Source organism: Trametes versicolor (genome assembly GCF_000271585.1).
Source record: "Trametes versicolor FP-101664 SS1 unplaced genomic scaffold TRAVEscaffold_6, whole genome shotgun sequence".
NCBI lineage: Eukaryota > Fungi > Basidiomycota > Agaricomycetes > Polyporales > Polyporaceae > Trametes > Trametes versicolor.
Genome location: NW_007360326.1, coordinates 1144352 through 1169440, shown reverse-complemented (window position 1 = coordinate 1169440; position 25089 = coordinate 1144352). Strand labels below are relative to the sequence as shown.

The 25089-nt window shown below is 57.8% G+C and overlaps 6 protein-coding genes across 6 annotated transcripts; 1 reads left to right on the top strand and 5 right to left on the bottom strand.

Moving 5' to 3' along the window:
- Nucleotides 1–2660: 2660 nt before the first annotated feature.
- TRAVEDRAFT_47625 (uncharacterized protein) lies at nt 2661–5352 on the bottom strand (the record flags this gene model as incomplete). The annotated part of the gene is made up of 3 exons (XM_008040158.1): nt 2661–4868; nt 4932–5156; nt 5230–5352. 3 exons carry the CDS (start codon nt 5350–5352, stop codon nt 2661–2663), a joined length of 2556 nt encoding a protein of 851 aa, XP_008038349.1.
- A 1636-nt stretch (nt 5353–6988) lies between these two features.
- On the bottom strand, nt 6989–9451 carry TRAVEDRAFT_20473 (uncharacterized protein; the record flags this gene model as incomplete). Its single annotated transcript, XM_008039918.1, has 6 exons — nt 6989–8244; nt 8312–8465; nt 8521–8630; nt 8684–8891; nt 8952–9293; nt 9356–9451. The coding sequence occupies 6 exons, from the start codon at nt 9449–9451 to the stop codon at nt 6989–6991; spliced, it is 2166 nt and encodes a 721-aa protein (XP_008038109.1).
- A 955-nt stretch (nt 9452–10406) lies between these two features.
- On the bottom strand, nt 10407–12729 carry TRAVEDRAFT_72036 (glycerol kinase). The gene is made up of 9 exons (XM_008040533.1): nt 12649–12729; nt 12488–12574; nt 12308–12420; nt 12024–12222; nt 11825–11957; nt 11413–11769; nt 11307–11358; nt 10861–11254; nt 10407–10801 (listed from the first exon to the last, which is right to left on the bottom strand). Exons 1-9 carry the CDS (start codon nt 12699–12701, stop codon nt 10588–10590), a joined length of 1602 nt encoding a protein of 533 aa, XP_008038724.1. The 5' UTR covers nt 12702–12729; the 3' UTR covers nt 10407–10587.
- A 661-nt stretch (nt 12730–13390) lies between these two features.
- Nucleotides 13391–16466, bottom strand: TRAVEDRAFT_123722 (seven-hairpin glycosidase; the record flags this gene model as incomplete). Its single annotated transcript, XM_008040532.1, has 11 exons — nt 13391–13529; nt 13804–13821; nt 13873–14042; nt 14126–14314; nt 14351–14691; nt 14743–14841; nt 14891–14990; nt 15040–15148; nt 15201–15396; nt 16001–16110; nt 16162–16466. The coding sequence occupies 11 exons, from the start codon at nt 16464–16466 to the stop codon at nt 13391–13393; spliced, it is 1776 nt and encodes a 591-aa protein (XP_008038723.1).
- A 1545-nt stretch (nt 16467–18011) lies between these two features.
- On the top strand, nt 18012–21740 carry TRAVEDRAFT_72034 (ANTH-domain-containing protein). Its single transcript, XM_008040531.1, has 8 exons — nt 18012–18129; nt 18206–18304; nt 18352–18478; nt 18535–18854; nt 18909–19172; nt 19224–19371; nt 19427–19562; nt 19611–21740. Exons 1-8 carry the CDS (start codon nt 18064–18066, stop codon nt 21325–21327), a joined length of 2877 nt encoding a protein of 958 aa, XP_008038722.1. The 5' UTR covers nt 18012–18063; the 3' UTR covers nt 21328–21740.
- A 79-nt stretch (nt 21741–21819) lies between these two features.
- Nucleotides 21820–24438, bottom strand: TRAVEDRAFT_64881 (uncharacterized protein). Its single transcript, XM_008040530.1, has 6 exons — nt 24431–24438; nt 24145–24377; nt 23024–24092; nt 22790–22962; nt 22038–22727; nt 21820–21982 (listed from the first exon to the last, which is right to left on the bottom strand). Exons 2-5 carry the CDS (start codon nt 24289–24291, stop codon nt 22053–22055), a joined length of 2064 nt encoding a protein of 687 aa, XP_008038721.1. The 5' UTR covers nt 24292–24377; nt 24431–24438; the 3' UTR covers nt 21820–21982; nt 22038–22052.
- Between the last annotated feature and the right edge of the window lie 651 nt (nt 24439–25089).

The window sequence follows — 25089 nt, the reverse complement described above, 5'->3', positions numbered from 1 at the left end:
GGTGCCAGCTCCGGCTGTAGCGAGACCTTGCCCCATCCCTGTCCGCGCGATTGAAGGGGAGCCGTTGACAGCAGCTAATACTTCTTTGGATACGCGAAGATTCCAGCCTAACATCGAAGATGTATCGCGGTGTGAACACGCTTGCACTGCGAGGCATTCGGCACTGTCGAACGACGTGGCGATGCCCTTCGGCGGAGGCTGGAATGGGCGACGTTGGATTCGCACGATGCGCAAGGAACCGTAGGGCACGAGGATGTGTAATGGCAGCTCATGTGGGTTCCGCGGCGAGGGAGCGGTCGCAGATCGTACACATGCAATCTGTCGCCAGGGCGTAGCGGTGGACGGCGGGCGTCCCCAACCAGAGTTCAGACCCGTTGGCGTGGTGGGAGTAGGCGAACAACAAGGTTTTCCATTTGGGGAACCTGTTCGGTATCGTTGTTGAGCGCGGGCGCTGCCGTTGCCGCGGCGCCTCTTCAAGCAATCTACCTGCCTTGTGGAGACATATTTGAACACATCTTAGAGCGCGTACACTGCTGCGCGGGCAAAGAGCTAGTGGGTGGCTGCAGACAGTGGTATGTATGTAATAGAAGTTGAACGACGTGTTCAAGAGTACGCCGGAAAGTGCCGAGATGCGTAGCCAGATCGGGATCGATCTCCTTCGATCTCTAACTTTACTGTGCCGCTGCGACTCTCACCATAGCTCACCATCCTCCTGGCTTCCTTACACTCCCTGACTGTGAGGATCGCTGCGCCAGCCTCGCTCTGGGGACGCCCTTTCAGGCTAAACATCTGAATTATAGGGTGCCATGTTCCACTTGCGCTGGTGCCGCTTCCTCGATAACCCTCAGGACCCCCATCCGCGATGACAAAACGCAGCCTGTACCAATCCGTTTAATGTCGGATTATTCTCTTTGATGGGTCATTTCCCGGGGAATGAAAAGGTGCGAAATCATGCTCCGTCATCACTGCATGTTCCCGCCGTTTCCTGGCTCAATCGCATCTCTCAATCCTGGTACTTGTTGCTAAGCTATGGGTTGTTCTCAAGGATATACTCTCTTGAGAGACATCCATAGCTCAACAACCGAGTCATCATACACGTAGAAGACGTGTACATCCACAAGTTGCACTGGCGCTACTTCGTCGGAATCCCGTCCTTGGTGGGATGGTTTGAAAGGAATGACACGAGGCGAAATCATACTATGCCGTTACCGCCTGTTTCCGCCGGTGCGTGGCTTAAGCGCGTCTCTCAACCGTCCTCTGCGCTTTGTTGTCCAGATATGGGTGATTTTCGATTGTGTTACTCTTTCGAAATGTTCCCATAGCTCGATGATAGAGTCGCCATGTATACTCAACATACGGGATGCCAGAGCCAGGGCAATCGCGCGTACGGCGACAAGCCGTCTGCGGACGGGCTATGTTCCGCAACAGAGTAGCTGACCACGCCCTAGTATGATCATAGCCCCGCTCGTAAAATGGGCTCTCGGAGGAATCAGGGCGAGGATGGTGCGCGCCGGGCATTATGTCATCTGTGGAACACTGTCATCGGTGAGCATCTTGATAGTAGGTAATCTGCGCCAGACCAGCGTGCAAATCGCCGTCTTGTCTAGCCCACACCGAGAGCCGACGAACTAGCACGACAGCGGGTCCAACAACACGCCAGAAGGTACCGAGATGCGTGACGAGCAGGAAGGTCATGTATTGGTCTTGATCGATATCTGACTGCGTTTCCATGTTGTCTCTGCTAAGCTATGAGTTTAGTTACTGAATGTTGATATTCAGTATCCGACACATAGCTCAGCAGTGCAGCTACTATGCATGGCACTTCACGCCCGAGCCGATCGCCTCAAGGTGTGTGCCGTTGAGCCGCTAAATAAAAGCCAGTGTGTACGATGACATATCTGCGGACGGACCATCTTCTAGGACAATGTAGCCGACAGCGCCCACGGTACCGCTGCAGCTCCGCCCGTCTCATTCACGATCTTTCGGTGCTCCCTTGCCGAGCTATGGGTAATGTTCAAACTTTCGTCACTTTCGAAACATACTCATAGCTTGGCAAGGGAGCCACCACACATGGGATGACACGTCTATTAGACCACTGGCTTCCACATTGCGATTGGTATAAATCAAATACTATAGTAAGTCAAAGTAGAACAACGTCCAGCTTGATCTCTCGCTAGACTGGGGAGCGTCACAATCGGGATCATACTAATACAGCCATCCCTACTCCAAGGAGACCTCGCGCGTTGTCGCTGAGAGGCTGGTTGAATGCCGAGGACGATGCTATAATACCGACCTGCGAGGAAGCGGCCCAGCGGGCCCAGTACTACACTGGAACGTGGCACACCGAAAGGTACCGAGATGCGTGGCGGGAACGAAGCTCGTGTATATCCACCATGATCAATCTCTGACTCCGTCAATTTGCGATCCCATATCAATCCTCTCTGCTACGCTATGAGTTCAGTTACTAAATTCTGACATTCAGTACCGAACCCATAGCTCAGCAGTGTAGCTACTATACAAGGGATCACACATCGGCGTAGAGACAGAAGGTGGTGTCGCTTTATCATTGCATCAAACCAGAAGCATTAGATGCAATATGGGCTTAGTGTAGCGTACGGGGAGAGTTGGAATGGAGCCGCGTAAAACTATGAGTTCATGTACTACTTCCGGACAGGAAAACACGGGTTGAGCTGCGAAACATCAATGCCCGCGTCGACCATCCGCGGGTGTGGGACGTTCAGCTGCTGGAGAACGAAGGAGCCTTGCGAGAATGCGTACGACGATGAGTCAGCCGCGTACGGATCGCCTTCCGGAACAAAGTAACTGACAACGCCCTCGGTGTTGTCGTAGCCCGCCTCGTAAGACGGGCTCGAGGTTACAGCAGGAACGAAATCGAACAGAGGCGGATACGCCATGGACGAGCTGTTGGGGTCTTCGGGGATCATCTTGGGATGATGCACGTCCTCTTGATATCGGGCCGTCTGTACTGGGTATACCGGCGCTGAATGGGTACGTAGATCGCCATCTCGTTCACTGGCCCACACCGGTGGCCCGCCAACCGGAGTCGAATTTAGCGAAAGGGCGGCGTCGTATGACAGCAGCTGGCTGGCGGGGTGTGCTCCCTGGCGATTGTGCAGTGACGGGCCCTCGACCACGAGGTCATGTTCGTGTTCACCTCTGGCAAGCAGACTAGAGACTTGTCGCGGGTCTGTGTCGCCAAAGAAACGAACGCCGTAGGGCTGAGCAAAAGAGGCAGCTCGGAGATGAGGATCGTGTGACTCGTAGCTCCGCTCGTGAAGGAGGTCGCCGACTAAAGGGCTCTGTTCGAGCGGTGCCGGATATACGTTGGGGGAGATCGATCCGGGATGAAGTGCGATCCTCAGATAGTGAGCCGCCTGCGCAAAGTCTTGAGCTCGAGCCGCCCGCGGGGACAGTGGGGGTTCGGCCGCGTCGTATGGGAGCTGTCGACGTGCTTCTTGCTGATTAGACGACGGTGAACGCTTGGCCATGAAGAATTGCTCGCGCTGATGTCCAGCTTGCAGGTCGGGAAATTGGGGCTCGATAGGATGGCCCTGAGCATCGTAATCCTGAGCGTACAAAGATGCGGATTGGGCGTCCTGCGGATAGCGATCCGTGGCGGAGTGATCGAGTGCCGGCTGCTCTGGTGTGAACGCTGCAGGAGCGTGGGTATGCATCTGCCATCCATGCTGCAAGTAGGCCTCGCGCGCGTTGTCGCTGAAGGGCTGATCGTACGCAGTGGCCCGATCTAGCAGGTCGACCGGCGAGGTGTTGAAGTCAGCGCGCGTGGACGGAAGCTGGTCAGGAATCGAGGGAAAACCTGCGGACGGGAAAGACACGGCTTGATGCTGATGTGCGAGATGTGCGAAGACGTGGTCGGGCGTAGGGGCAGTTGGAGCGGTCCAAGGGGCCGCATAGGCTGGCGCACCACTGAGTCCATAGGGCGCGTCGACGGGCAATTCCGAGTCGGAGGAAGAGGAAGAGCCGGCGTAGTGCGGCACGGTGTCCGAGCGCAGGATGTCGCTATACGTTGGGTTGTACGTCACGCCGAGGTGCGACGGGCCATAGTAATCGGCGGAGCGCGAGTCGATGCGGGCGTGAGCCGCGTGCTGTTCCGAAAGACGCGAAGCTCCGTACGTAGGCGCATGTTGCGCCTGATCCTCCCGAATGAAGGTCGGCGGCGAGACGCGCGTCGTAAGTCGGGAAGTATCCGTGTGGGCGAGGCCCCGATGGCTATCGACCGCTCCGTGAAAAGTCTCCTCATCGTTGAGTTGGTAGGATGGTTGAGGATGGATATTGTAACTGATCTTCTCAATCACGTCGCGCCCCTGGGAGTCGTACATTGGGGGCGAGTCATACATTTCAGGCCCTGAGTGGCGAGCACTGGCACCATCGCTTAAAGCCGCAGGATGAGCAAAAGGGTCACCATCGGTTTCATCGATGACGAGCGGGCTTGGATAGGGATAGTAAGGGAGGCCGTAGGCGGCGTCGCGGTGGTGGCCGCGAGCATAAACATGGTGGCGAGCAGACACTTGCCTGACGTCAACGGGCTCTGAAGATGCCGCAGCCTGCCACGACTGGGGTGGGAATCGATATGGTCGCTCCGAGATGGGTTCGCGCCAAGGTGGGGTCTGGTAGGTGGTCGTATAGATCGACGGGGGAGCGCCGGAGAGGATGCCGGTGGTGGCGCGAGAGGGATGGGCAGCGTACGCACGTTCTATGTTCTCCAAGGTCTCGCGTCCAACGGAGCCGTTGGCCGTCGGAGAAGGCCGCTGAGCATATAAATGTGCGGGGGGCGGGGAAGGAGGGCGAGTGCTTCGTGAGGGCCGTTTCTGCTTGCCGCCACCTCCCTGCAGGTGCGCGATGATCAGATGCGCAGCGTCAGGACCCATATGTGAACGTGTAAAACGTACAGCAGATGGATAACGCGCAGTTATATCCGGAGCGCGGCCTCGTTTACGCTGTGGCGTCGAATTCTTGGACAAACTTTTCATCGTCGCCCTCGCGCGCCACCATTTCTTGGTGTTGAAGGGGTCCTTGCTCTTGCCACCGTTCTCCGATGCGTGCCGCTTTTGCTCTTCAATAAGAGCGGTATTCTCATCCACGCGCTCTGAGTTTGCATCAAACGTAAAAAACCGCTTCAAAATCGCCACAATCACACGAACACACACATTAGTTTATGCTTCCTGGACATGGGGGACGGCAACGTACCGGTGTCGCCTCACTGCCGAGATTCTGGAGGGTCACTTGAAGCGTTTCCGGAACGCGTCTTGTTTTATGTTTGTCTGTGTTGACAGGCTCGATGCAATCCGAGGGAGAGCTGTTGAGCGACATGGAGTCGTCGGTAACGCAGTGAACGTCTGGGTGTTCGGCTGGAAGCGATATATCGAGGATGAGCTGAGGTGGGGGATCAGAACGAAGGAGACCCGATGCCCTTGTACTTCAACCACCTGGCGGAGTTGTGTTTTAGTCCCGAGAAGCCACAGCATCACAGGCGTGCTCCGCGAATTCGCACAGGGCACCGCTCCCGCACGTGTATCAGAATGCGGAGAAACTTCGTTCTTCCTGGACGCCTCGCGCGGATAGCCACCGAACGCGAGGCAGAGGCGATTGAATGGGCTGGTGGGCACGTTCCGAGTACACAAAATGAGCTTACTTGGGACTCCTGCCGAGACCACACCTTGCGCCTCAGATTGAGTTGATTCTAGACCAGCTTCGCCCACGTACCACGTTTCAAATTAGCGGGACCTCGTGCACTGTACTACAAGACATATGTAGCAGGGGGTCCTACTGCAGTGTGCACCGAACATTCCGAGAGCGCCGCACTCGGAGCTCAGTCACCCCCGTTAGCAAGACGCAGCGAGCCCAGGAAGCATACGTAAATGAACTTACCTCTGAGAAGTATCCTGATTAATGCTGTAAGCACCGGAATCGTATCGAACGACAGGTTGATAATCGACCAACATTGGCGAAAGTTTGGCGGACCACTGGCAGGAGCACTTACTATTAGCCGCCACCGGAGTGTCTACCGACCCATGAGGCCCACGAGCAAAATGAGACCGTCCTAGAGATTGCGTGTCCTTTTGCGCCCAAATGTCCTAGGGCGGAAGGCGCAGGATTCCAGGGCGAGCGTCATGAGCGACTCGGAGCAGACGACGGTCTGTCAGAATCCGGGCCCTAGTAGGCCGTAGTAGTACTTTCAGTGTGGCAAATTCAAAGCGGGTGTCAGTGTATAAACGCCATAAATCCTCAAATACTTCACTACATTATAATCGAGCCTAATGTTTTGTGAGCGGGCATGAAAGCGGTGAACAGCAAAGAGCAGCACCGTAGCTGGGAAGAGCAGAGAGTATATTATAGGCGCCCATTGTACCCAAGAAGTTCAACCTTCGGGCGCCCAAGATTAGGATCGGTGCAGATCGGCGAGATCTCCTCATCCAGATCTCTCACTCTCCAACTCTCTCGCCGATACCATTGCTAACGTTCTTCGACACCCTTTCTCATACAGGCTCTTTCTCTCTTACTGTGATCAGGGCCCAACGGACGACTCAGGGAGCCGATGTATAAGAAGGGAACGCCACCAGCACCCGCATCAAGTTTCCTCGACGGCTTGTCCTGGGCACCCGCGAGCGGTGACAGCGCTGTCCATCGGAGTACTATTGGTGCGCAGGAACTGTACTCGTTAGCTATGGGTAGTCATAGGTATAGCATGGTACACCTAGGATTACCCATAGATAATAAATACGGGATTCCAAATGACTCTCTCACGTTGCCCGAAACGGCCCCCTGTCCACACAGACCTGGACTATCACACCGGGGTATAAGTAGCGAGATAGTTGATTAGGGATGGTAACGCGATGATACTTTCCAGCTGTACAGAAGGGCCACTGTTGTTCCCGAGTGCTAACACTGGAACACCTACACCGGGAATGGGGAAAGGCGGAGAATATGGGTAGTCAGAGATATGCTCTCAGGCTAGCGAGGTCAGCGCGCCTGCCAACGAGGAATACGAGCTCTTCCGCATGGGGAACATGCAGTGGAGCATGTCGCGGTTGTTTGCGTACGGCCGAGCCACTGGCAAAGAACCGGTCGAAAACGCCAGATCAAACCTCTCCACTGGCATGCCGTGCATGGGAGAACCCAGCGGAGCCGGAGCCTGGTCGATGTCCTCGCAATAAAACTGCAGCCCTCGGCCAACGATTGCCGCGGACCGTGTGGGATTATGGGATGGTGCGCCACCGGGATCGACACTTTGTTCGGCTGTCCGCTGAGCACCAGCGCCGCGCGACGCGATCTCGTCGACTCGGTCGAGAGCGGCGGTGTTCGGGGGGAACAGCGCGTGAGGGTGTCCGCGGAGATTATATGAAGGCGGAATGAACGGCGGCGCGATGTTGTCCTGGGATCCGACTGAGAATGTCGATGTGGTGACAGCGCGGCCGTATGGGGCGGTGCGCTCGCCCGCATTCCAAAGGGGCGGCTGAGGTGTGAATGCTCCTGGGTCCATAAAGGCGGGAGCTTCGTCACTAGGTAGGCCCAGCGGAAGCGCATCTATTGGCGCGGGTGTGGACTGCGGGTGCGGCGGATTGATAGACCAGCCGTTGTGGAAGTGAGCGTAACCTCCAATAGGATGTTCAGACCCCATAGAGGGGCCAAAGGATTGAGTCAGCGCGAAGCCGTCGCGGTGCGCGATGGCACTGGGACCTGGATAGACCGAGGTATGGTGGGAGTAATGCGGCGCAGCCATCGAATTGTTTTGCGTCCAGTTCGATGTAGGGCGATGGGCCTGCGTATATCCAGTGCCGTCGTCAGGTTCGTGCTGATCCGACATGCGCGTAGGTGCATCGGGCGCGACCGCTTCCCTAGAGTCAAAACTGAAGGTCGCGTCGGTGGGGATGAGGGTGCTGGCTAGGGTGTTCTCCTCCCCGATATTGATCCGCGCCAAAAAGCCGTTCACATTGTGCTCGCGGAGGCGTGGAGCGATGACTGCGCCCGGAGGACCGATGCGATGTTGATACTGAGGATGGAAGTCCATACGACCGCGGTCGTGGTCAGCGCGAGCGTGGAGGCGTCTGCTTGCCAGAGACGGTGACGGGCCAGGCGGATGAGAGATCGGCTTGGGGTAGGGACGCTTTGGACGCCGTTGCATGGGGAGCGGCTCCGTCGCGCTCGCTTCCTGGGCCATCGCGAAGGGATGTGTGGGGACCGGCGCGCCTATGCCGTCAGGTGCTGGAAGCGCGTGATGCCAGAGATCAGTGATGGGGATGGCATACGGAAAGAGGTTGGGCGAGCGCACCTTTCAGACCACCTTGGACGAGCGAGGTATCTCCTCTTCGAGCGTAAGTCGGATGAGCCGAGGGTTGCATGGGGAACATTGGAGCGTTAGGGTCGATGAGAACATTAGATGTGACTAGATGCCTCCCGGAGCTATGCGCAAAGCCACCTTTGGGCTGTAGATATTGGGTTATTAGGCAGGCAGAACTCCCGCCAACTCAGCGAACTTACCAGAATGGGGCGATGAGCATTTCCCATGCCTGGGTAGGGATGATAGCGCGTGGGTCGCTGCTCCGCGGCCGGGTGACGGACCACGCCGCCGGAAGAAGACCCAACAGTGCCTATGCGCAGTGATGAATGGGAAGGGCTAATCGAAGCAACGCGAAATTCTCACCTCTTTTGGCGTGACGCGGGGGCGAGGACGAAGGGGAGATGGCGTTGGGACGCACTGGCGGGATCACGAGGGGCTGCGAAATCGTGTACAGAGACTCGAAGAAGCGGACGGTGTCTGCAGCGCGTGGGTCGCCTACGCTGTAGAAATTTTGGAGCTGCGGCGGGAGGACGATGTCGTGGCGGAGGGAGGCTTGGTGATGTCCGATAAACTGTGTTCGACGCACGACTGTTGAACACAGTTAGGCCTTGCGCTGATATGAAGCACTCACAGAGGGATTGAGACCTGAAGGCGTTGCGGATGGATGGGTCGCGGATGGAACTGACGCGACCGTCGGCATACTCATGATCGGCGCCGGGTCGTGTTGAGATACCACCTCACTGGCAGCACAGGGGTGCCCAGGCGAGCGGCCGACGCTGGAGGACTTGCTGTTTGGGAGATGATGTGCGTTCTGAGAGGCTTGACGACGTGGAGGGGGGTTCGTTCGTGGAGCGGGATGGACGCTGTCGACCTCGACGGTCCCCACGACGCTTTTCGACGAGTTGGGCGCGGCGACCGGCGGCCTCTTCGGCCTGTCCAACAAGAGGTAGGATGCGCGATATGTTGCACGAGCCTGAGGGAGATAGAGAGAAACGTTCAACAGGAGCGCAATAGATCCACCAACTTTGCACGTACTCGTTGATCTCTCCAGAGTTTGACAGGAAAGCCCCGGGGTTTGTCGGGAAATTGCACGCAAAGTGGGGGTTCCTGCGAGGGCGTAGTTTGCGCCATAACTACCCAGCTTCACGTGGGTTGTGTCAAGGCAACCGCCTGGGGGAGACAGGCATACAAGGAGACAGCCACGCTCAAGGGGAAGGGCCCTTGTACTCTCGAGATTCGAACCACCACGGCCGGAGTTACATCCGGGAGGCGAGGGGCACAACATCAGAGGCGTGCCCTGGAAGCACGCAGCCCTGCATGCGTATCACACGACGATAGAACCCCGTCTATATGTCCCGTGCGATGGCGATAACTGAGTGGCCAGATCAAATTGCGAATGCAAACTTGAACTCCGCGACTGTGCCCAAGTACACGGACAGGGACACCTCTGAGCTGGCACTGCGCTGTCGTGCCCGCGGAAGTCCGCAGAAGCTCTACGGACGGGTAATCCTGTGACGTTCCGATGATGTTCGGCGTCAGGCGAGATGCTTCCTGGGGCGATGGGGCGCGGAATGGGGCGTATATTCGCACAGGTCGCTTTAGACGATATTGCGGTGAATACAGGGGACTTGGTTTCTGGGAGGAATCCTGGACATGCTATGATCCTAAGAATAGGATATTCGCTACATCGCCTGGCGTGTAGAGATGTATATGCATACATACAGTCTGAGAACGAGAGTGCCAACGTCGCGGATTGCCGGGCGTACGGCGCGAAGCGCTGGAAACTGGAATTTGGTGAACGCAACGCGGCCCTAGCGTAAGGAGTTGAGATGATGCGAATTTCCATGGGCTGGCAAGACGAGAGGTGAAAAGAATCGCAGGAGTGGTAGGAGGTCAACTGAGCCAGGCGCCAAAATACAACTCCTCGCCGAACCACATAAGGAATTCCCAATTAGGAACGTCGATTCGCTCCGCGTGGGCATCTGGATTCAGGGCATTTGGAATCCAGATGTCCCCAAACAGTCTCGATGCAGTCTCAATGGACCGTCGCAGAACGACGATACGGTGGGTTGACAGGCTGGTGGTACGACTTGGCTCGATAGCGCGCTACCGGTAGGAACCAAACTAGATAAGTTACATATACTCATCTCCGTCGCCAACAATACTACATGTGTGTCGTTATACAGATACTGGCTACTAGGTATACAAGCATTCGTACTGCTTCTCTCTTCCTCGCCAACAACACGCTCGATAGGCGGTGCGAAGGCCTACTCGTCGACACCCTCCTCCCAGCCCTTGGAGCGCTCGATGGCACGCTTCCATCCCTGCCAACGTTTCTCCCGCTCGGGTTCGGGCATCGACGGCGTGAACTCGAGACTGCCCTTCGTGTTCACCTCCGACAGCGTCTCCGGCTTGCTGATGTCCCAACCGTGCAGGCGCACCGCCGAGCCCGCGAGCAGCGCCGAGCCGAGCGCGGTGGACCTACAAAATCATCACTACGTCAGCATGCGTAGATGGGCTAGGCGGACGGGTATACATACTCGCGCATCTCGGGCCGGATGACGGTGAAGCCACCGAGGTCAGCGAGGACGGACATGACCTTGTCGCCGTTGGTCATGCCGCCGTCGACCATGAGGTGCTTCAGGTCCGCGTTCGAGTCGAGCTTCATGTTCTCGAGGATCGCACGCGTCTGGAAGGCGTTCGCCTCGATGGTGGCGAGGCAGATATGTGCCGGGGTCGTGTACGCCGAGAGACCGATGAGAAGACCCGCCGCTCCGGGGTCCCAGTAAGGCGCAAGCAGACCAGAGAAGGCGGTAACGAAGTACACGCCCCCGGTGTTCGGGACAGACTCGGCGAGAGTGTTCACCTCGGGCGCCGACTGAACCATCTTCATCGAGTCCCGAAGCCACTTGATTGCGCTACCGGCAACGGAGACTGGGCCCAGGGTCAGAAAGGGCGATAGCTAAAGATGACAGGAAGTACGTACTACTACCCTCAAGAGCATAGACGGGCTTGTTGTTTCCGTCACGGTATGCTACCTGTGGAATGGGATTAGTTCCGAGGAAGACTGAATATATGTAGATTATGCATACCGTCGACAGAAGTCCGTGCCCGCTCTGTACGATGTCCTCGCCCGTGCAGAAGAGCAGGAATGCGCCAGTGCCGTATGTACACTTCGCCTCTCCCTGCTTCAGGCACTTGTTGCCCACAAGCGCCGCCTGCTGGTCACCCGCGAGACCAGCGATCTTCACGCCCTTGAGTGGGCCGTACGCAAGCTCGCCGTAAACCTCGGATGAGGAGACGATCTTGGGCAGGACAGAGTCCTTGATCTCGAAGAACTTCAACAGCACATGGTCCCACTCCAAAGTACTGAGGTTCATGAGCAGCGTGCGCGAAGCGTTGGTCACATCGGTGATGTGGAGGTTCGACTGCGTGCCGCCGGCCAAGCGCTATAGGGACGAGGTTAATCGTAGCCCCTAAAGCGCATATAAAATGTATACGCACGTAGACGATCCAGGACTCGACGGTACCGAACATGAGGTCATCCTCCTCATGCGCCTTGCGGACGTTCTCGTGGTGGGTAATCATCCACCGCAGCTTTATCGCCGAGAAGTAGGTCGAGATCGGAAGGCCGGACCTTTTCGCGACAATCTGAGCACAGATCTTCGCGGATGAGATGACATCACCACGGGACACAACTCACAGCTTCCTGAGCGCCTGGATGCCCTCTTCCTCCTTCTTGAACTCCCCGGGCGCGACCTCGATACCCGCAGTCTGCAGCTTGTGCTCAAAGTGCGCGACCGTGTTCTTCGTGCGCGAGTCGTCCCACACGATCAGGCGGCACAGCGGCTTGCCCGTCTTGCGGCTCCAGGCCACCGCGCTCTCACGCTGATTCGTGATGCCTAAGAACGCACGATGGGAGAGTGCACGTCAGACCGGTGTCTAGCTATCGCGAATGGCAGTCAGTTGACCGTGATAGGCACGCACCGATGACCTTGATGCTCTCCTTGGCCCACCCGGCCGCCTCGAGCGCTTTGCTCGCCTCAGCGATGCAGGCGTCGCAGCTCGCCATCAACTCCTCGGGATCCTGTTCATGCCAGCTGCGGACGTGGGGTAAGTAAGGTTTACAAGCGATCGAGGTGGGCGATGTTGGGTCGCGCGACGTACCTGGGTTCGGGGTAGTACTGCGGGTATTCCAGCTGATGCTCAGCCACGATGTTCGCATACTTGTCGAAGACGAGGAAACGAGTAGAGCTGAAGAGTAAAGATCACAAGACAGTCAAACGCTGCGTTCGCATTCCGCAGTAGACAGCGCGAGAAAGACGTACGTGGTGCCGCAATCGAGAGAGCCGACGAACTCGCCTTGCTTGAGGTTGGCCATGGTGGTGGTAAGAGGGCGGAAGAGAGTGAGAGAGGGGAATAATGGAGGGCGGCACGGCGGGAGGAGCGCGTATTTGAATCATGCAGCGTACACTGAGAGGGGACGGGCCGTGTTCCGGCACGGCGGGAGTGCGATCGAGCAAACGGCCTCCTATCTTTCCCCCTGATTCTGCGATGCCGAACTCACCTGACCGGGGTAAACCTGGGGTAGCCCCGCCCCCATCTCCTTCCTTGCTGCGAGGATGCTCGGAACACCGTAACTTTCCTGCGCACACCAGCGTCCTACGCCGTCTCGAAACGCTTCGTATTAAGACCGTCAGGGTGAGGTATCATAGCCCCAAATCGCCGTGTAAATAGTACAAGATAAACGCACTGTCCCGGGCGAGTATACTTTACGCGCCGGCCGGACGCTCTTTCCGCGGCGGGTCCCGCCCCGCGACGTTCCATCGGGAAGCGGCATGCCCGAAGGCTGCTCCGGCGAGGTCCCATCACGATGTATCATATGCCAATATGCGCCGTCTATTACTCCTGATCGGGATCGGGGTATCGATCCCAGTAGATCCTCCCTGCGGAACCGGTCAGGACGCGTTCGGCCGACCGAAGACCTCTATACCGAAGATACACTCACTAGATCCCCACAGTCTCCCCCGCACGCACATGCGCGGGGCGAGAACACGAGAACGCGACGCCTCAGCGCGGGATGCCGAACTTGTGCTTCTGCCAGTCGCTCCACGTGAAAATAGGCAGTGGGTGCGCCTCGGTGTTGAAGACCCACTTGTCCAGGGGCACGAGGTCTTCATTCTTGAACAGCAGGTACAAGTACTTGAGCCTAAGGCACAGCGTTAGCACGCCGCGGAACGGGATCCGACACGACGGGTATTAGGGCGTTCCCGGCTCCCGGGAAGCTGTTGTAAAGTCACGTCTGGTGGATACATCTCCTCAGCCTTCTCCCAATCGAGTACGAATGGCGGAAAAGGCTGGGAGGGAACCAGCGAGGAGATGGTGATCCTCCCTGACAAGATCACCAATGGTGCGGACTTTCCAGCAGTTTTCCGAGGGCCGCGAGCATCGCAATCCTCGTCGCACGAGCAATCAGCACTTACGTCTCCGCAAGGAAGTAACTGGGCACAACAGTCAGCACGCACGAGACACGCATCACCAGCGTCACACACCTCGGCTGGTCATCCATCTGCAGCCCGGGCGACTGCGTGACCTTCTTCAGGCTCGCGTACCCCGACGCCGTCTTCGTCTCGCGCTCGATGGCCTCGAAGATCGCCCACCCGCGCTCCCGCCACACCGGGTTCCCCGTCGTGCGCCACATGATGTAGATCGACTCGATCGTCTGTAGCCAAAGCGTATTCAGCACTCAGCACTCGACACGGGCAGGGCGGGCAATCGCGGGCCCGGGAGAGCAGTGGCACTTACCTCGGGTCGCAGGAAGTACTCCGTGCGTCTCACCACGTAGTCCCAGGGACCCCCCGCGATCGTCGACTTCTCCGGACGGGTATACATGATGGGCTTCTTCTCGCCCAGACCTGGCAGGGGACCGTGCTTGCCGCCCTTGCGCCACTCCTCGACGGCTTCGATCCACAGCTTGCCCTGCCGGTCCGCGACCTTGCCTCCTACGTGGGTATCGTGCGCCATGGAGACCACTTCGGGCCCGAGTCCACTGGGCTGGTCCGCGTACATCAGCCAGCAACTTGTCGCGAGTCCCTCTGCTGCAGCCATATGGAGCGACTTCAGGTCGTACTTGATGAGGATATCGTATTGTCGCCGCGCCTCGGGGTTTAGTCTATTGCGGTCGATGTCGGAAAGGTTAAGGTCGAGCGTATGTGCTCCCAGTGCGAGGAGCCCGGGGAAGAAGCACGCGAGGTGCTCGAAGGTGTGCGACGCCGTGAACCCCTTCCCGCTCGTCTCCGTGACGTAGAGGAGTCCACGCTCGGGCGTGATGTAGAGTAAACGGGTGAGAACCTCGTTCATGCTGAGCAGATCTGGAACTACAGTCAGCAGGAGAAGATAATACACGCAGACAAGGCACGTACACATCTCGAGGTTCTCGATGTCAGTCTTGCCCGTGAGCAAGTACTGCTTGAGAAGGTATTCGTGCCCGCTATCCGCCGCGGCACCCACCGAGCGCGACTCTATCTTTCACTTCAGTGTACATCCACGCACTGAAACAGGGTAACATACCGCTTGTCGGCCGTCCGGTGCTCAAATGCCAATGCGTGGGGAACATCCCGCCCTGGCGGTCCTCCATTGCATCTGCGAGAGTGCTTATGACTTTACTCGCCTGTAGTAATGTGAGCACTCGTGTCTACATTTCGCGTACCAGCACTCACTTTGTCATAATGCGTCTTGTTTCCGGTTGCATGGGCGGCATATGTCCACTCCAGTTGGCAGGATGCGACCTCCGCAAATATGCCGCTAAGAGCCGGCGTGGTTGCCGTACTGTTGGCATGTTAGCCAACATCAGGACAAAAATAACGCAGAGACAACGGACGTGTTCGTGTTCACGCCGAACCTCGGCAGGCCCTCTGGCGTGTTGAAGGCGGGTTCTAGGAGGGTAGCGAGGTCGCTTGCGCGGTCCAGCAATATTGACTCGCCGGAGAGGGCATATGCGGCAAGCAGGCCGCCGAGATAACGAATAGCTGTCTCGAAGAAAGGAGCGTATTGCGAACGCGTCCACGGGCCTTCGCCTGGCGTGTTGCGTATCTGTATATGCGAATTAGCGTCTGGTAGGGGGAATCGTGAGCAAGACAGAAATATCAGGAGATTGGCATCGTATATGCGCCTCATTGCATTGCGCGCACGCCGCAAAGCCGTACACTCGCCGACCGGGCTGCATGAGTAACTTGGCGTGGTTGCTATCCGGGGTGACGGGCTACGTTCTCAATGATACTTCCCCGTCTTCCCGCGCGCTATTACACGCCCTAGAGACGGGGTTGTCCCACCTGTTATACAAGAATTCCAGTCTAGCAAGAGAACGCTAGGAGGGACGTTGACATAGCGTTAAATCATGTCAAACATTAGGCAGCATGATATACCACTTCCGCTTCCACGTGCGTTCAGAGACCGAATGGTCTCCGTACACGATGTCAGGCGCACGGACAGCACGACTGCCAAGACGCTCGCACGCATGTGGGAAGTCCACGAGCATTCATATAGGCGAGAAGCACCGAGGGAACCGTCGCGGGACTGGGAAGCACGACGTGTGTGTCCAATAGCAAGCGGGAATGGACGTCCGACGGGAAGACCAAATCCGCGTGCAGTGAGGAGGCTTGAACAGACGACTTACCGCACGGAAATCCCCATGCTGCACTACCGGAAGTGCATCGGCGAACTCGTCCCAGAGGCCCATGAGGATCATGGTGTCGAGGGAGTCGTACATGGATACGTTCCAGCCATTGAAGCTAGTCCGAACGAGTCAAGCACGGTTTTCAGTGCATTGTAGTGACACTCACTTGTTCACCGCAGTATTCGATAGTGGTCTGAGCTCATCGTAGCCGTTGGCGTACCTCTTGTAGCCACTATACGCATGGCGGAAGGCCTGCTTCACCTGAGCAGCGCGGGTATCCCAGAGGTAGTCCGAACTGGAGGGGGCTTGGTCCTGCGTCGGAACAGAATCCGTCCAGTGCGGCAAGTATTCGCCAGAATGTGGTACTTGGACGTAGTAGAGGGTGGAGACAACGAAGATAGCTGAGACTGCGGCCGCAACGTAGCGCGTAGACCTCGAACGCCTTAGTGTCGAGATCGCCTGAGCAAACATGGAGGCTGCGTGCTGGTGGGGAGCAGGACTCACGGGAACATCGTCATCTACCGCGCCCTTCAAGTTCTAGGGATAAAGAGTGGCGTTGCGGCGGTGCTGCGCAGGACCGCTGCGGGCAACGGCGGGGGTATGAATGGAGAGAGCGGCGGGGAAGGACTGAGGCTATTTGAGAGGGGATACCGGGGGCCGTTAAGAGGAGAGCCGTCGTGTAACGAAGCCACTTGGCATGATGATTCCGCCGAGACAACCCTCCAGCGCGGAACAGAGAACAAAATCCCAGGGCGTTGCGGAGATGCCGACACGGCGCAGCTCGCTGTCTCACCCGTTCTCCTCGACGACGGCCTCGCCGGACGCTCGGGCCGACGCGGCATCCCCCTGGCGCAGGGCTGCCGCCGCCTTCCGGCCGTCCGGCCGGCCTCTGAGTGCCGGATTTGCCGCGGCGGTGAGGCCATTTCTGGCAACTCCGGCGCTTCTCATCAACTCCAGTCCAGGCCATTTCGCCGCGGGCAATTGCCAAGCGGCATTTGCCATTCTGCCGGGCTCCGACTCGGGCAGAATTTGGCAGAATGTGCGCGCCTAATGAGGGTATAACCACTCAAACTGGGTTTCCTAGGTCCAAAGGGCTTGCATAAAACTCGCCACCGTCATGGTTTGCTGGAAACCGAGTATAGAGACCTTTCTGAGGAACACGAGTGCCCATGATTCGCACCAAGCGGCATGGGCGCTAATCTCAGCAGGTGCCCCGCGGAGAAAAGTGGGTTGCGAGCTTACCGTACCCTCCCAGCCGTGAGCGACAGTGCACAAACGCTATCAGTGATGCGTTCAACATCGTTTTGATACTCTGGTGTCGACTTCGCCGGTTCATGTGCACACATTTTCTGTCGGCGCAAGGCTTGAAGAATTCTGGCGCTTAAATGTCTGCCAGTATTTCCCGGCCCTGGCAGTTGCCATTCTGCCATTTCTGCCGGCAGATTGGACCAAAACAATTCTGCCCGGTACACTAGGACCCCGGCCAATACACCAAGAGCTCATATGCCGGAATCCCCGAAAATGGGCCCGGAGGGCCCGAAACTTACATGAAATTCAGGTCGATTTCCCCGAAAATGGGGCCTTCAGCGGCCGGGGTTACATCCCTCCCCAGCCCCGAAAACAAGCCCTCGCGGGGATAGTCATATGCCAGAACCCCGAAAGTAAGCCTCGCTCGGCCGACCAGACGGCCGGGGCCCCGGCTGGAGACAAAAGTTACCCAAAAAGCGACGTCAGCACGCCGCGCTCTGTTTTCCATCGTTTCTCCATCCAACCCAGTAAAGGCCGGCCGGGCCGAGAAATCGAACCAGCGCTGAACGGGCGCCTAAAGCCATGTTACATCCATTTTACCCCCGAATCCGGCGTAGCCGGCCGCAACTTATGTGAAAATCCCCGAAAAACACCGGATTTGGGACCCCCGAAAACGGCCCAAATGGGCCTCCAACCGGATGTGAGTTCTTGGTGGATTGGCTGGGGTCCTGGTACACCAAGTCCAGCTCGCTGCTCGTCGTGCTCCTCATCCTGTACACATCTCCCCGCGTCGTCCTCGTCGCCCCTCGCGCTGCACCCCATGACGAGCTTCGAGAAGACCGTCAAGCTCGCCTGCAAGCCCAAGGCCGCGCCGCCCAAGTCCAAGGTGCGCCGATCCCACCTGCTTATACTCTACGATCGCACTGCCCGTTCGCCGAAGGCTCATGTCGATTCCCCTGCAGTATCTTGACCCCATCATCGCCGCGACTTGGTCAGAGGACGGCGCGGTACACGATGTCTGCAAGGCCCTCTCCCCGCGTTTCCGCGAGCCGAACGTCATCGTGCGTACAGCGTTCATGTTGGCTTGCACCGCCTAACCTCTCTGCAGGTCGTCTTCAAGGCGTTGATCGTTCTCCACACCATGATCCGGAATGGCGCTACCGACAACATCCTCCAGTACCTTTCCTCCTCCGATGTGTTGAAGCTGCGCAATGTTTCGACCGGCACCTGGGAAGGTGATTACTGCTCGACCTCGATCACTGCGCTTTCCCATCTCACCCGCGTTGGGCAGGGTACGATGCTCCGCAGAACCTGCAGAACTACTCGAAATACCTGGACACACGGATACGAGCGTACCGCGAGCTCAAGCATGATGCGATTCGGGTGCAGTCCGAAACCAACCGAGATATGCGCAACTCCCAGGCGATCGACGAAGAGATGGACCACGGTTCGCGGAAGCGCGGCAAGAACCCGCCCCCGGCTCCCACCAGCTCTCTCCAGCGGGGCAAGACGATGTCTGGGCGGAAACTGCGTGTCATGACGGTAGAGAAGGGCCTACTGCGCGAGACGAAGGTTGTTCAGAAGATGGTGGACGCGTTGGTCGAATGTCGGGTACGTCCCCGCAACATCCTCGCGCTGCCTGTATCACTGATGGTGTTACCCCAGTTCTACCTCGACAATCTTGAAGACGAGCTAAACGTGACTGCACTCTCGATGCTGGTGAAGGACCTCCTGATCCTCTTCCAAGCTTGCAATGAAGGTGTCATCAACGTGCTTGAACACTACTTCGAGATGTCACACATCGACGCCGAAGAGGCACTCGCTATCTACAAGCACTTCTGCAAACAGACAGAGCGCGTAGTGGAATACCTCGGGGTCGCGAAGAAGCTGCAGAATCTGCTCAACGTTCCAATACCGAACCTCCGACATGTAAGCTCTATGGCTGACACACGTTGATGACCGTATTGACATAAACGCCAGGCGCCCGTCTCTCTTGCCAGTTCTCTCGAGGAGTACTTGAACGATTCAAACTTCGAGCAAAACAGGATCGAGTACAAGACCCAAAAGGAGGCAGCGGAACGTAACGCCAGGCTCGGCATCAAGTCAAGTCCTAAGCCCGCGGAGATCGGTACGTCGCAAACCGTATAACATCTGTACAACATTGTTGACAATACGCAATGTAGCACCTATGCCGAAAGCGCCAGAGGCAAGCTCCTCATCAGACTCAGGCACGAAGACCCCCGGACAGAAAGCCTTGATTGACTTCTTCTCCGCCATCGAGGAAGAACAACACACCATGTTCAACCCACAGACGAACAGGTAAATACCTACGGCTGTCACTTCCCGCAATTGCTGACTCTCGTGTAGCCCGACTAGCAATTACTTCCAGCAGCAGGCTATGCAGAACCCCTTCCAGCAACAGATGGTGACGGGAGCAGCGTTCGCAGGCGCGCAAGCGTTCGGACAGCAACCGCAGCTGCAAGGACAGCCCACAGGTTATGTATACGCCCAGAACACGGCGGTTCCCATGATGGGCGCGACGAACCCCTTTGGGATGCAGGCTACCCATCAACCTGTCCAACAGTTCCAGCCGTTCCTAGCTCCGCAACAGACAGGGTTCTTGCAGCCACAGATGACAGGCGCCAACCCGTTCCGACAGAGCACACTCTTCCCGCAGAGCACAGGCATGCCGTCATTCGGCCAGAACATGGGCGCGCCCCAAAGCACCAACCCCTTCCCTGTACAGAACCAGCAGCCACCTCAGCAGCCACAGCCGCCACAACAACCTCAGCAGCAGGCGAACCCGATGCAGAACTTCAGCCAATTCCAGCAGCCCCAGGCGGGACAGCCGACTGGCCAACCGTCCTTCCCCTTCTCGAACCAGTTTACCGGCGCACCGAGCGCCTCGCAGAGCGGGTCGAACATCGCTCAGCCGTTTGCTCAGTCAGCGTCAGCATCGGCGTCGTCATCTGGGCCGGTACCGCCGCGTTCGGCGACAGCGCCGCTCACCGGCCCCGCACCTTCCTTCTCGTCAGGGTCCTCCGGCCCGCCGCCAGCGCAGCCGGTGAGGACACACCAAACTGGTTCGCGGAATCCGTTTGGTCAAGTGGTCGAGCCTGCGCCGCCTGTGCCGCCTGTGCCAAAGCAGCCTACGCTGTTGGACCTCGCTATGGGCTACGGGAGCCAGAACAATACGCAAGGGCAGCAACAACAACAGCAGCAGCAGCAGCCCATGCAGACGGGTGCATTCTCGTCATCGTCGTTCAGCAACTTCGGTTCGAGCGGTTCTGGCTCGCAGCCGAACACCAACGGTACTGCAGCGAACGGTTCCGTCATGGCTAGCATAGCTTCCTCCTTCGCGTTCTCAGACTCGAAAGGTGGCTTGTCACAGCCAGGCTCCTCGTTCGCCTCGCCACTCACTTCCCAACCTACGTCAAGCACCACATCCGGCTCGACGTTCTCAGACTCTCTTTTCTCGTCACTCTCTTCGCAGCCCACGGGCGCGACCTCCACGACGGCTCCTTCCATCTCCATCTCCTCCGCCGGCAGCGCGCCATTGCGGCCACAAACGACTGGGTTCAGCGGGCTCAAGGCGTTCAAGCCGTCGTCCTCGTTCGGCGCCGCCCTGCTTGAATCGCTGCCCCCCATCCCCGCCTCTAACCCCTCTACCCCCGCGACGTCCCCGCCGCCGTCCAACCCGGGCTCCACTCTCGGGTCCCAGCCGACAGGCTTCCCTGGGTTCTCGGGGCAGGCAACAGGGCTGGGCACGTCGTCACTAGGCGTCGGTCTTCGCCCGCAGGCCACAGGCACCGCACCACAGGCGAACCCGTTCCGTGCGTCGATGTTCTCGACGACGGGGAACCCTACGGGCGGTGCGTTCAGTGGCTCGACTTCGACTCCCTCGTTCGGTGCGGGTGGGGCTGGGCTGGGCTCGTCGCCGTCGCCGTTCGGCCTGAACGCGAACCCTACTGGCGCGCCCTCGTTCGGCGGTGGCGCGTCGTTCTTCGGTGGCAGCTTCAGCCAGAACCAGCAACAACAACAGCAACCACAGCAGCAACAGGGCGGCACCGCGTCGCTCATATAATCCGCCCCCTCCCCCTTGTGCTCTGGTCTCCCCGCCCCGCCTTTTCCCGCCCCTTGCTAGTTGTACCTAATCTTGATTCGCGGCTCCGACCCGACTTGGCGGCACCGGCGCACCCGTTTCTCTTTTACGTGTAGTTTAACGCTTTCCACGCTCCCCTTCCTATTCATGACGCGCATGCTTTCGCTTTCGGTACGTCGACACGGACATCCTATTGGGCGGGCGGGAGGAGGGCCGAGGGGCTCTAGGGGTTTGGTTTTGTGGAGGGAGTGGGTGAGGGGAGGACGGGGCGGTAGGGAGGATACTGGGGAGCGCTGCAGCGGCCCTGCTTCGGTACGCTACGATACATGACATGGTTTTCGACATCTCTGGAGGTAGAGAGGATACCCGGCGCAAGTGTATACTTTGACTCATCCTTGCGCGTCGTGCTCGTTCTGGTTCCGGGATGTGCGTGGGACGCGTTCGGCTCATGCAATATCTCCAACCTCGGTGTAGGCGGTATGCGTCGTTTGATGATGATTGCGAGTACAAGTACAAATGAAGTGAGTACAGGAAAGTAAAGTCCAAAAAAGAACCACTGGATATACAAGTGCGGACGGACAGAAATGTCTTTGACCATCGGCCACTCACACATGGACGCGTGCCGGTGATAGAACGACTACGAGAAGGGCAGCGTCAGGACGAGTAAGCTATACATGGACGAAGATACTCACAAGCGATAACCATCTTCACGCGCGCCGCCTCCTCTTGGCTGGCGGGGGCTTTACTTCAGGCCGCTCTTGCCGTTTAGGACGCGGGACAGGAACGTCGTCCGGGAGCACCTCGCGAATAGCAGTGCGCTCGATCGGTATATCCTCGAAATCTGCGGGGCGCCGGTCCTCGCACCTATCCCCGGACGGCCACTGGGGGTCCTGCATGGCGTCCTCGAACAACTTGACTATCCGGTCCGCGGTGAAGATCTTGTTATCTGAGCCCTTGGGCGGCCCATACTCTCGATCTTTCCACGTCGGGACCATCACCTCGTATCGGGCGTGCAGCCAATCAAGGAGCTGCTGGATCACTTCGTTGAGGGGATGTGTGTACCGCGGACGGCGCGTCGAGCGCACCGCGGCGCTGCTGGGGAGAGCGAACTGCAGCTTCGTCCCGGACCTCTTCTTGGAGATGAGGATCTGCGCCTCCGCGACGCAGCGGGCGCGGTATGACCCGTTCTTGATCGCGAGGTAGTGGTCCTCGTTGTTGTAGCGCTGGATGAACGCGCAGACGTTCTTGAGGTTGCTGGGCATAAAGCTCACGGCCGCGTAGACGAGGACGTGCAGGAAGCCCTCCATGTCGTCCTCGGGCTGCCGCTCTTTCGGGCCAATGGTACCATCCAGAAGGCGGACCGCAGCGAACGCGCTCGTACCCTAAAATGCCCCGGATTAAACATGTTAGGTACGTCTTTGAATGGATGGAAGACGGGACTTACGCAACCGTTATCAGGCTTCCCGTTGACGGTACATTTCCCGGTAAAGTCAGTCGCGACCTCCCAGTCGGTGAGCATTCCTTGCCATTTCTTGAGCACGGGGTCCCAGCAGAGGAGGATGTTCCCGATGCTGATGTCGCGGTGCATGATTGGGATTTGCATTGCTTTCTTATGGGCTATGTGCGTGTTGTATGTCAGAGGGTCTTGCTCAAAGAAGGCAGAGGGCAGAAGACGCACCAATGATACAACACATCAACGCGCCGAGGAGCTCCTTGCTGTCGCTGAACTCCTTGAGTGGCTTCGCGATCTCCAACATCGCGACGCGATAGTGCTCGCGAGCTAGGATTGACGCACGGCGGTACACCCGATCGGAGAGCGTAATCTGGCCGTCGACAACTCCGTGACACACCAGAGTAGGCACGTAAGGAACACCCGCGGCGTTCAGCCGTGCAACGATATCACCCTCCTGAAGACGTCCCATATTGATCGGTCGCCACATATCCTTCAGAAAAACGAGGCGCTGGTCGGGGTCGCCCAGGTCCAACCCGATGTACCCTCGTGAGCCGGTGTCCGGGAGAGCGCATTGACGTTCGTAATGAGGCCTTGCGACGAGGAATTCGCGGCGGGAGGCGCCCTCACCGATGGGGAGCTTGAACCAGGGCCAGTTCTCCTGGAGCGACTGTTCAAACACCTGGCGTGGGTAGTCCAGGGGGTTGTCAGGGTCCTTGTTGAGCTGGGCACGCAGTCGCATCTTGTCTGCGAGAGGCGAGTCGTGCGGGATGTGTTCCGCCGTAGGGTCTATTCCGCGGTCGGCGGGCGACGCTTGCGAGAACCTACGCAGGAAGTCCAGGAGGTGCGTGGCGTTTGTGGAGCAATCGATGTAGTCTGAAAACGTGATGCCAGAGTGGTCTACGCGTAGAATGCGGGCCTTGTAACCAAAGAACAGGAATACATAGCAAAATTTCCGGTGTTGGTAGCTGAACGCGATCCCCACGCGCCAAAGCACTCGATCCAAAATGCGGGTGTCGTCGGCGTTCAACTGGGCGTGGACTGAAAGGCTATACTGGTAGAACGGATCGTTGGATATCTCCTCGGCGCCGTAGCAGATGGTGGGGATATCCATGGAGTATTGGTGCATGGGCTCCAGCCGCTGCTCGCTAGGCCGCGACGTTACAAGCCTCTTCGGTGGCGCGGCCTTGTTAGGCCACGCCGCTGCCCATGCACGATTCGCGCCGTCTGCACGCTTGTGGTAAATCGTGATGAACCGGAAGCCATGGCAATGTCCCGAACGATTCAGCATGTTGGTCTGTGTGCTCTCTCAGAATAAACACGTTCGCATGACTCAACTAGCCACCTACGATGTCAACGTAGCGTTCATACTCCGTTACGGGGCACCGCTTTCCGCACAGCTTGATGTTCCTGATCGGACGAAGGCCTGTCGTTGGGCTGGGGAAACACTGCTCCACGAAGTCGTCTGCGTCGAGCTGATAGTTTGCCGAAGACATGTTGCGCGTTGAGATTGGGAATGGGGAAGGTGAGGTTAGCAGAGCGGAACGTCGGTGGAGGGAAGAAGAGTGTGGTCCATGCACGACTTGAGTGATTATAAGCGAAATCAACAGACTAGCCACGCTCGGCAAATCATACTTGCGAGGGAGTTCCTTGTATTGTCCCACCTGGGACAATAGTCACGGTAGCCACTCGGCCAGCTCCGGTCTCACTTTATTGGGCGGCCGGCATGCTCGCGCGACGACTCTGGTTCAGACAAAGAGGATTTCAATCAACACCGGCCTCCATAAGCCACGATCAAGATGACTCTGAAAAGTAGCTCACTGGGTCTCCACGTCCGTCCGTCAATTGGACAGCGACACGCACAATGCCCAAAAGCTGTGCCTCGCGTTGCAGGAACAATCGTTCCGGAGGGTCAATGCGGACGCGCGGCAAGCAGACGGAACCTGGGAGATGCTGCCAGACCAGCTTGAAGAAAAATCAGAAGAGGAGATGGCAGAAATGGAAGGCATGACCTCCAGGGAGGACTGAGTCGTGGTCGGAGAGACTCCTTCGGAGGTGGGTGTTATACTTGGATGTTACTTGTATCGATCCACGATAATATTGACGAAGATGAGCTTGAGTTTTCTGAACGCGAAAAATGCCTGTCATTCCGCGCATTATCCTGAAGGCTGGGAGACCATCGAAGGATGCGGCAACTGAGAGTGTCGAAATGTGTGTGGTGGTTTACGCCAAGATGGCTCGGGCATAAATAGGCGCCCATCATCATCTTGATCATTCTCGGCCTCGGCCTGCCC

Bases quoted from the DNA above. Each gene is read 5' to 3' on its own strand.
- TRAVEDRAFT_64881 (XM_008040530.1), bottom strand. From the start codon at position 24,291: ATGTCTTCGGCAAACTATCAGCTCGACGCAGACGACTTCGTGGAGCAG. The intron at 24,093-24,144 runs GTAGGTGGCTAG...GAGAGCACACAG, and splicing joins ATGAACGCTACGTTGACATC to ACCAACATGCTGAATCGTTC. The intron at 22,963-23,023 runs GTGCGTCTTCTG...ACACGCACATAG, and splicing joins GTTGATGTGTTGTATCATTG to CCCATAAGAAAGCAATGCAA.
- TRAVEDRAFT_72036 (XM_008040533.1), bottom strand. From the start codon at position 12,701: ATGGCCAACCTCAAGCAAGGCGAGTTCGTCGGCTCTCTCGATTGCGGC. The intron at 11,359-11,412 runs GTATGCATAATC...CCCATTCCACAG, and splicing joins GGCACGGACTTCTGTCGACG to GTAGCATACCGTGACGGAAA. The intron at 11,255-11,306 runs GTACGTACTTCC...CCCTGGGCCCAG, and splicing joins CTATGCTCTTGAGGGTAGTA to TCTCCGTTGCCGGTAGCGCA.
- TRAVEDRAFT_72034 (XM_008040531.1), top strand. From the start codon at position 18,064: ATGACGAGCTTCGAGAAGACCGTCAAGCTCGCCTGCAAGCCCAAGGCC. The intron at 18,479-18,534 runs GTGATTACTGCT...CGCGTTGGGCAG, and splicing joins TTCGACCGGCACCTGGGAAG to GGTACGATGCTCCGCAGAAC. The intron at 18,855-18,908 runs GTACGTCCCCGC...GTGTTACCCCAG, and splicing joins ACGCGTTGGTCGAATGTCGG to TTCTACCTCGACAATCTTGA.